General features: G+C 50.2%; 1 protein-coding gene across 1 annotated transcript in view; it reads left to right on the plus strand.

Annotated features, from left to right (window-relative positions):
- BCL11A (BCL11 transcription factor A) overlaps window positions 1–2,405 on the plus strand; it is a gene marked incomplete at both ends in the record, with an annotated part of 73,351 nt that extends 70,946 nt beyond the window's left edge. Inside the window, one exon of the mRNA XM_084261737.1 lies at window positions 2,314–2,405. Within this exon, the coding sequence (XP_084117863.1) occupies window positions 2,314–2,405 (92 nt within the window). The remainder of the gene's footprint in view (window positions 1–2,313) is intronic.
- Window positions 2,406–10,522: the final 8,117 nt, after the last annotated feature.

Genomic DNA, 10,522 nt, shown 5'->3' on the forward strand with positions numbered 1-10,522 from the left:
GGGTCGAGCGTAGCCGGGCTGTCTTTTGGAGCAGGCGCTGTACCCCATGACTGTCGTCATTCCACTACAGCGGTCGTCATTCCACTACCTTTCTCCATACTGGGATTTACAGATGAATTAGTCATTAATACAGGCATACATCCGGGCACCTGGATATGCCCGGGCATCTCTCAGCAGGGCTCACAACTACCAGATCACCGGGTAGAAAGCATGCAGTGATTTTCTTTCTGATTTCTTTTCTTTAAAGCTGCACAGCAATGCATTAGATTCACAGGTTTTGGGGAGCTGAACAAGCTCCCTGGGCTCTGCTTTGCCCTGTGACTGCACAGGGACGGAGGTTTAGGAGGAGCTTCAGGAGAAGTGTCTCCTGCTGTAGGAGAAGTTGTCTGAGCTCCTGCCAGCTGGTGAGAGCGTAGCTTGCAAGTGGCATCGTGCCGTCACCTCACCACCGAAGCAAAATGCGGTGGTTTTCTGCCAGTGGCAATGAGATAATGGCATGATAAACTCCTTGAAGTCTGTTGGGTTGGGGCATGGGTGTACTAAGGTCCCTTCACGTGCTCTCAAGCCACTTTGGAACCCTGCACACGTGTCACCCACGCTCCCTAGGGACTTTTCTGTTTCTCTTGGTGCGAAAACTCGAGTGGCGTTTGGGTAATGGTGTCTTTATTGCTAAAACCTTAAGACCCATCAGCTTTTGAGGAGGCATGTGTTCTTACCACAAAGACCCTTTGCTGTTGGTATTTAATCTCCTCCAAATCAAATGATTAGTGTAACGAAGGTGCTGAAACCGTATCCGGAATTTAGACTAGAGATTCTTTGTATTTGTTATGCTTCCAAGAGACGAGCTAAGTACAGGAATGAGTGATGCCATGTCTTTGCTGGATGTTCAGGAGGCTTTGGCGTACGTGTTGAGATAAATTCGGGGCTCACCTAAGTGCAGAGTTTGGACACAACCAGAAAAGAGATACCAGCCACTCTTTTGTCTCCGTGCCTCTTTTCTTTTTTCCCCCTGTGAAGGTTGAAAACTTTTCCGTGGGCGCGTGGCAAACCGTACTATCGACTAGGAGAGTGATGCTGCAGGCGGGATCTTTGCCGGGGTTGCTGGACAGCTGCCGCTCCTCGAGCCCAGATGCTCAGATGCTGGTTTCGAAGGAGCTGTGGGCATCCGGGTGTAGGCTCACCTCCCTGCTGAGGGAAACCCCCTGGTTTCCCGCCCCTTGGCAGGAGGTTTGAGGTGGTGTTGTGCTGATATGGCTCGTGGCCGGGACGGCTGTGGTGCTCTTGGCTCCCTTGAAGGTCTCAGCCTGGTTTAGCGTCAGTGTGAAACCTGTTGGGCTCAGACCTCAGCAGCACCGAGCCCTCGCTGGGGGTGAGCCAGACACGTGCTTTTGACTTTGGAGGAGCCACTCAAGTTTACACCCAATGAAGATCTGGCCTAGGAGCTGCTTCTTTAGTCTTGACGTCAGCTCACCTGTAACCTTTTTCTTACGTATTGGTGAAGCAACTTTCATAGAAACTGGCTCCCTTGTCAGGACGTGGAGGTGGAATTTGAGGGGTGTGCTGACGATGGCGCCGGCTTTGCCACCACTGCTGCCTGTGGTGTAGCCCTTAGCCTGACATTTGGGGTGGTGCAGTGCTTGATGATCAGCCTCAGGCTCTCTTTCTCTGTGTGAGTGGAGACAAGGACAATTGCTGTCCCAGAGCTCCATCCCATGCCACCAGAGTCAATGGCAGCTCACCTGTGTGCTTTGCGGGGCATGGGGCTGGGGCTTTGCAGCTTGAGCTTTGCTGCAACAGTGTGTACCTGCACGCTGTGCCATATCTGATGTGTAATGGGTTGGGGAGCATCCTCCATGAACCAGCTGCTACATGGCATTGTAACAGTACTGATGGATGTAAGAGGGTCTTTGGCATTCTGATGCACCGTGGGTGCTAGGGGAAGGTTTTGGGAAAGACTAGGAGGACATTTTCAGACAGGCTGGCTCGGTCCTTGCCCAAGCAGAGCTCCTGGCACAGAATGGGTTTCTCAGAAAGACTTTTAAAGATTTTTTTTCTGTTGGTTGGTTTTCCTCCTCCTAAATGATCCCTGTGGCTCCTGCACGGTGCTGGGTGATGCCGGGAATGAGAGTGCGGCCTGAGAGAGGATGGGCTCCATCCTGCTGTACCCCTTGGAAACAGTTGGGTGTCCTAGCTGTTAAAGAAAAGAAAACAACCCCCTCCCCAAAAGAGAAAAAACAAAGTAGAATAAGAGAATAACTCGCACCCTGGGCCATGTCACACCTGTTCTCTCCTCTGTCCCCATGCTCTCTGTAGGTTCGGCGTACCCCCCCAGCTGGCGCAGCGCCCAGGGAGCCCCGGACGTCTGGCAGTTTTCAGATGGAAGTTCCAGAGCACTTAAATTCTGAAAGGAGGTGAAGCTGGGGCGAGCGGCTGGCGGCGTCTCAGCGTCCGGAGGTGGCCTCTGTCCTTCTGGCTTGCTGCGTCCCCCGGGGAGAGCCTGAGAAGTCACCCGCCGAAGGCAGCAGCGCTCCCCAGGCTTCCTCCTGCCTGCAAGACTATCGTATTTATATTTTGTAATAGAGTACAACACTTCTTTGGGGTTGGTTGGTTTTGGGGGTTTTTTTGGTTGGTTTGTTTGTTTCTTTATTTTTTAATTATTATTTTATTTTCTAAAAACAAACAAACAAAAAAAGAAGCAAACCCACCCACCAAGGTCAAGGGCTTACTGATGGCTTCGACCAGCTCCTTTCCCTATGGAAAAGACTCTCTTGCTCTCATGGACAACCCAGCCTGTTGGTTATCTCCGTGCCAGTTCATGGAAGGCACATCTGATGTGACGAATACAAAATAAACCTGAGTGTAGGTCTCATGGGTGGGTGGGAAATTGTCATAATAAATGTTGGAGCTTTAGGTTTTGTTTGCTCTGTCTTTAATTTTTAATGTTAACAAGGGCCAGGCGGTTGGTAGGACTTTGTACTACCGTATCGGCTGCGGAACACCAAGTGCTGAGTTTACAAAGAGAAATGCTGGGGCTGGCATCTGTGTGAGGGGCTGCACGGCCCTGGCGGGCGGGAATGTCCTGTGGAGCTAGACCAGGCACCCCGAGTCAGGGCGAACCCCCTGTTGGCGTTCAGTGATGCTCAAGTAGGGGTTGTCCCATCTCTCCTCCATCGCCTGCCTCCTCTTGATGAATGCTGGCTGTCATATGACATTTCTGCTGTCAAAATACGTACTTTTGGGGCTGGTGGGATCTGTAACATCCCTTAGCATCCATCTGAGGAGAAGCGAGGCCACTGGTGGGTTTGGGGAGGAGCGATAGTCTTGCTATGGAGATGCTGTCGGTACCAGGGGATGCAGAGACCCTGAGCCGGGGTGCTGGAGGGAGCTGGTATCTGGTTGGTGTCCCAGCGTCTTCCCACCGAGCGCTCCAGCCCTTGTGCAGCTTTCCCACTTGCCAGCAACACTCATCCCTGGCTCAGAGCTGAGACCCCGTGCAAGGAGCTTGCTGGTTTGGGGCCCAAGCGCTGTGCTGAACAGAAGATGGGTTAAAGGCGTGCTTGTGTGCTGTCTCCGATGGGATTTATAGGCTGTAGCTACTCGTGCCTGTGCCGGCGAGAGGGAATGGACCTTATTTGGTGAAAGAAACCAGCTGGGTAGCAAGCGGAGTCACTGGGCAGCCGTGTCAGGCTGCCAGGACACCCACTGCCGATCACAGTGGGACAGAGCTGAGCCATGGGGCAGGGGGCCAACTGATTTATTTCTTTCATGTGTTAGCTTCATCCTCACTTCTGGTTTTATTCATCTTCTTGCTTAAAATCCGAGTGAGGCACCTAAAATCTGAGCCAGGCACCCAGCCGGGGTGAGTCTCTCCTGCCAAAAGTGCAATAGGACCGACCATGACGTTGCCTTTTTGATGGGTGGTGGTTGCTCTTTTGGTTTTTTTAACCCCCCCCAGGCTGTAGTTCTGGTGTCACCTGGGGCTTAGCACAAGCACAGACACTTTTGTACCTTGAGGCCCGGCGAGGGGCTGGGGTGGGCAGCAGAAGCACCTCCACATGGGCTGTAGGTCAAACCAGGGGCCCTGAGGTGCATTAGCAAAGCTTGACCCAAAGGGAGCCATTGCTGCTTCTTGTCAGGCAATTTGGTCTTTGAGGTCCAATTACCCAAAAGTCTGCACACACCCCTAAGTTTGGGGGGTTTTTTATCATTAGGAGATGTTTTTAAGAGGTTCTTCCTATCTCAGCCCGTGCTACTGCCTCCGTGGCTGCTTATGAGGGGTTTGTGTGTGGGGGGGGGTGAGCATTGGAAGGGTGAATCCTGTTGCATTAAAGCATCTTCTTGTTTGCAAACACGCAGTTGGTGAGGAGTTAGCAGCTTCTATAGCCACCAGCATCCTTGCTCCAGCCCTGAGGCATCTCTGCACCAAGCAGCTGCATCTGATCAGGCCTCACAGAGTCACTAATTGCAATGTGGGGGTTGCTCTACCCTCTCCTCCACATTGCAAACCAGGGATCAGCTGGACATGTACCTCCAGCAAGGCTCGTTCATAACAGAGGGCAGCTGGGACATCACTTTATAAGGTGTTTTCAGGGTACTGGCTGGCTCTGGGGTGTCTTTGTGTTTCCTTTGAGTTTGGGCAAAGCTGGGTGTGTGGGTACCTGGTTGTGCTTTTTGATGCTCTGCCTGGTGAGCCAAGCACCATAAGCTTGGCTTGCTCTAGCCTGTTTCTCCTGTAGCAGCCAGTGTGAGGTGGGTGTTTCTCCCAGGAAAGGTGGAAAATAAGAGTGGGGATGGGCACTTGTGTTCTGCAGGCACAGAGGGGAGAATTTGTACATGTTCTGTTGTGGAGTGTTGAAGGTAAAGTGAAATAGTCCTTAAAATGTCTATTTTTTAATACAGATGTTAATCTCTCCCATCCTGTAGGACTTTTAAGCATCTGCAGTACTTCTGTGTTGCCTTAAAGTTACCAATACATGTAACAAGTGTGCTGAGAGCATCTTATATGTGTTAGAGCTGTGGTGGAGGCTCCTCTCCCCAGCTGTAGGGTCTCATCCTGCTCCCAGGCTCCAGGGTCCGTGTGGCTCTTGCAAAGTAAGAGGGCAGCCCCTGTAAGAGGCTTTTGGTGGAGCTAGGAGGGTTTCTACTGCCTCATGTGACCTAGGCTGCAGTGTGCTTTAATTAGGGCTATCATTAAGAGCTTTTTTTTTTGGGTGGGCTAGGACTTGGCTGCCGCAAAGCCCTTCCCTGTATCTTGGTGCACAGAGCATCACCAGCCATGGTGCTGCTGTGGCTTAACAAGTTTCTACCAATTAGCAGGAGCCAAAGGTTTCCTGCGAGGGGAGAGCTGGAAAACTATTAGCCTCAGAGCCAGAGAAAGCTCTGCTTTCTGGGCAGGAGGGGTGATAGTCTTTGGGCTTTTGTATTTTAGCATGTTCCCAAGGGGTCGGTCCACACAGCAGACATAAAAAATGAAGTGTGTTTTGACTTGGTAACAAAAAAACTCCCAAAGTTTTAGAGTTGTCAATAAGCAAAAGAAAAGCTCTTACTTTCCTAGTCCAGGGGGCTGAGATGAGGAAGATTCCTGGGAATTAGCTAGCTTAGCTTTGAGGTTTTGGGTGTACAAATCTGCCTTTGAACTTGAAGGCAATCGGACTGTGCTGTGTTTTATTTCTAAGCACACTTCCACGTTACCAGAATGCATCAAAGGTCAAGTTGTCTGTGAAGTCTGACTTAAATTTTGCTTTCAAAATAATATACATTTTGGGTTCGTGATGTGTTTGGGCTGTGAGCTTTTACAAAGGGGTGAAGCAAATGTGCTTGAGGCTGCGTATCGAGCCCCATCTCTCCAGAAGGGATCTGAAAATAGATATAAAAGCCCATCAGGATTTCCAGCATCACTTCAGACTGCTCCCACCATCTCCCTCAGTGCTTCCCTTTTATTTCAACCCCAGCTTTGTGTTGGGTCCCACTTATAGGTGACCTGTGGGACCAGCGGCAGTGTCGTGGTGTTGGTGGGAAGCAACGTGGCTGCAGGCTTGGGGTGAGGGGAGCACCATCCTCCTTGGGAGGCTGTTTTATCAGCTATGCTGTTTGCTTCAGTTCTGCATCTCCATTCTTCTCTTGCTGCATGTGCTTGGGCTGCCTGGGTGCTGGCAAAAGCCGGGGCTGAGCCTTTACCTGCGAATTTTTGGTGGTGAGGTGGAGGACCTGCTAAACGTGGTCACCTTTCCATGGTTCCCTGCTTTGTTGTGATGCTTCCTGTGATCCTGCTATAAATTATTATCCAGGAGCAAGCCGAACAGCCCCCCCAAAATGAGAGCAGTGCCACATTCTCTGCTTCCCTTCATTCTCTGCTTCCCCTGCCAGCTTTCCCATTTCAGGCCTGATTAGGTGTAATCATTCAGCTCTATGTTCTATCTGCTTCAAGTCGATAAAACCTTGTTGTCCCTCTACCTCAGCACTCCCTGAACCTCCTCTCCCCTCCAGAAGTCACCTCCTTAATAAATTTGCCTTCTCCAGGGGTCCAAATAATTATTTGTGAGGCAAGATGGAGCTGGGGCGGGGAACACGATTAAACCCCCCACCCCCTCAAATTCAGCCCTGGTTCCTTAATCTCTCTGGATAGAGTTACACATCTGGTAGAGGCTTGTTCGTTGTTGCTATTACTTTTATTGCATCTTTAGCAGTGATGAAGTTCAGATGGCAGAACCAGTGGGCCCCAATTTAATTTTGTTTGGCCTCCTGTAACGAGCACGATGTGATCCCTTGGGAAGGGCTGGCTCAGCCGCAGCTCCAGTGGGCAGAGGTGGTGTGGACAGACAGCTGGACAGGCAAAAGTCCCCTGGGTGAGGGAGGAAAAGGAAGATAAATGTGGAAATTGGGATGATAATGGGTGGGTGGTGGTGTCTGTGCTGCGTGAGCATCAAATACCGCAGCAAGGTGGATGGACAGACTGCTTTCCATGTCAAAACCCAGAAGCAAGATCACAAGGTGAACTCCCACCTCTCTTGGTGGCCGGGTTGTACGTGCTGTGGTGCTTTCTGAGGTTGCTCTAACTCTGATGGCTCTTCCCTAGCGAATTCCATGATACTCTGGGTTTCCAGTGGCAATGTACAGAAGCTCCCAGCTCTCCCCAAATGTCTGCAAACTGCATGTGTCTAAGGGCTATACAGGATTCATTTACGGGCCTCCCGTTGGTGGGGTATGTGCATGCAAAATGAAGGTTGTACTTGGCTTCTAATATTCAGATCTATATTCCATATTGTGTTGACCAAGAAAAACAACTCAGCCCCCGTGCTGAAGAATGTGATGGACTGATGACTTTCAGAAACATACTGTAAATCAAGGAGGCTAATAAATACTTGCTATTAATAAAATGGGGCTACTTCCTTTCAAGTTATTTTCACGTTCTACAGCATCTTAGAAACCTGAGGGGAATGAAAAAGGCAATACCTTTGGACCTTCCCTCTTCCCCCAGCATGGTTGTTGCTAAATTTAACCTCCTCCAATGCCTGGGCAAGGTGAGTTGGTTTTTCCCTTCAATGAGAAGGTCTAGATGGAGCAGTAAGACCCTTGGCCTACCCTGGGGAGCTGATGAGGAACTGGCTGTGGTGCCAGGGTCCTCTTGACAAGTGGTGCCCTCTTGCCAGGTTGTCCCTGTGGGTTGGCAGAAGATCCCCAGAGCTTGTCCAGACCAATGCATCAAAAAGCCTGCAGCTACAAGCTGTCCCACCTGCACCAGTTTGTGACAACCCCTTAATGCTTCCCAGTGAGTGGTAAGTGTGTGGGCAGAGCATCCATGGGATGCTTAGCCCTGTCCATCAGGTTTCTCTGGGTCTGCACCCTGTCTAGAGTGAGAGGTTGGGTGAAGGTGTTGGTGGCTGAGGGCCTCCCATGAGGCACGCCTGCAGAAAATGGGGCTGTGAACTTGATTTGGAGTATCTGTAGCAGACTTTGTAGTGCCCACAGGGATGCCAGACCTAACTCTTTAAATAGCTGTGCCCTTGCAAGCCCAGGACACCCTGGGCAGGGAGGGAGTACAGCATGGAGCCTTAAATAAATCTGTTTTTTTTCTTTATGTGAGTGTCTGTCCTTTCTCTGACCTCCTCTTATGGTCCTCCACTGGTGAGCAGTGCCAGGTGACACTCTGGTCCCCCTTCCCCTCTGGCCGAGGCTGTCCTTTGGCAGCCCTTGTCCCCAGCTTGTCTCCAGAAAAGTCCCCATTGGTCAGTGGTGTGGATTCTGCCTGCCCCACTCTCCCCAAACACCTCTGCACCCCAAACTCCAGCACAGATAAAATATCTCCTTGTTTAACCTTCTCCTCCTGGTAGCCCTTTCCCCTGGCACAGTCTGGGGTTTGGCTTTGCCATTCAGAGGCATTGGAGAGCAGCATCCCTTCAGGAGCTGCCTTGCACCTGGCTACTCCCATTTGCTTTCTGCTGCCTGAAATCTCCTTTTAACTCTTTTCCCTTTCCTCTCTCACCTGCTGCAGAGGTAGCACCTTCCACAGCCCGAGCGATTAAAGGGGAGGGGAAAAGAAAAAGCTTATTTAAAGTAGAGCCTGGCAATCTAAAACAAGGTGTGGAGGTGATGAATAATCCTGGGGTATATTAAAGCAGGGGGCTGGCATTTTTGACATCTCTCCTACCTGCAGTGTGTTTGAGCACCTTCGGAGACTGGCTGTTTTGAAATGCTGAGCATCCGCCCCTGGGCCCTAATTTGGGCAAGTTTAAAAACATCCTCTGGGATTTAGTTGAGTTGTTGCTGTTTTCTTCTCCCAGAGACCCCCCTGGGATGAGCACAGCACTGGAAAAGGGGACAGGAGGACAAATCCCAGCCCTGCTCCCCTTCCCCAGGGTGAGGGGATCAGAGGATGGGCACCCCTGGAAAAGTGTGAGGATGGGGTGACCCTCCTGGATTTTAAAGGCTTTATACAAGCTCTTGGAAGTGTATTCCCAGCTTTGTGGTTGGTTGCTGAGAAGTGCTCGTTGCGTGCGACTGGCAGGGCAGGCACAGGGAAATTATGCAGATTTTTTCCAGGCTGGCTTATTCCCTTCTGTGTATTAAACATTATTTTAATATTGGAGTGACAATGTTTTATAATTAAGCTGAATGTAAGAGCTGGAGTACGCTGGAGAGCTCTGCTCAGGGTGAGGAGGTGAGGAAGGTTTCTACCTGCTGCCCAGGATTAACCCCCAGGTTGTGGTGGCTTCTGTAGCCACGCTGGCAAGCATGGTGCTGGGCTCCCCAAAGCCAATGTGCCCCATGATTTGGCAAGTAAAACCTTTAACTGGCCAAGGTTGGAATGTTAATACAGAAGAAAAGCATTTAAAAAAATTACATTAGTTCACAGACATCTATTGAACTCGGGAGGGGAAATCTAGCCCCTGAGAGATAGAAGCTAAAGAGCTGAGCCATAAACCAGTGTGATAACATCCTTATTATAAGATGCAAATTAAGGGGCCCAATTCACTTAAAAAAAAAAAAAAGCATTATGAGTATTTAATTTTTCTAGGGGGAATATCTCTTAAGTTGGCCTGTGTGGGGGTTTTTGGGCTGTGTATTTTAAAAAGAAGAAGGAGAAAGTAAGTCAGGCCATGAAGAAGCTGCTGAAGGCAGAGCTGAGGATGCTGAGCAGAGGTTCGGGTGGTGGAAGAAGTAGCTGGTGCTTATTGTGGGCAGGGGGCATGTGTTCACACTGGATTTCGATGGGGTAACTGCAGCTAAAGCCAGCAGCATTGTGGGCACCCCTAACCCTTGGTGTTTCATCTCCTTTTAGGGGGGCAGCTGGGCCACTGTGATGCTGCCTGCCAGTTTACTGGTTAGTCTGGTGAAGGGACTACAGGGATTTGAGGTTCTTTGCTTGAAGCACTTACTCATGTTGGGAGTGATCTGAGGCTTCACCGTGTCTGCTCAGCCTGGGCTTTTCTGCCCATTTCTTGTCTTCTGGATCCTTTACAAATTATTTCATCTTACTTCCCCCTACTTTGAAGATGGAAGACACATAGTCACTGCTGTCACCTTCTCTCTCACTGTTTGCCAGGCGCCAGAGGTTAAAGTCTTCAGCCAGGGTTGGGTAAAATAGGGACACCAGGTAAACAAGTTCATTTGAAACTTAAGGATTAGATAATGTCACTTATTTTTGTAGAGTTGTAGAGCATCTTTCCAATTAGAGGTTAAAAACTGGGATGGGATGGGGACTGCTGGCTCTTGATCCAGCCCTGTCGCTCGACTTTGGGGTCAGGCTCTGCTCCCATGCCACAGCAGCTGCCTGGGCTTTGAGGTAAAAAACACCATGGTTGTCCTGCAGTTGGGTTAATTGCTTGAGGAAAGCCCTGATCTCCAGCTGGACCACAGGGGCTGCCTCCCATAGCTGCCTCCCTATCCCTCTTCTGGGATGTTTGAATGCTCATTTGACTCCAAACCACAGTTTGCAAGGAATATTGCTGCTTTTTGAAGCCATGCAGATGCACACATCCAACAAAGACCACAAAATACTGGTAGGTGATGCCTGCTGTCAGGT

This window comes from Gallinula chloropus, assembly GCF_964237585.1.
Source record: "Gallinula chloropus genome assembly, chromosome: 3".
Classification (NCBI taxonomy): domain Eukaryota; kingdom Metazoa; phylum Chordata; class Aves; order Gruiformes; family Rallidae; genus Gallinula; species Gallinula chloropus.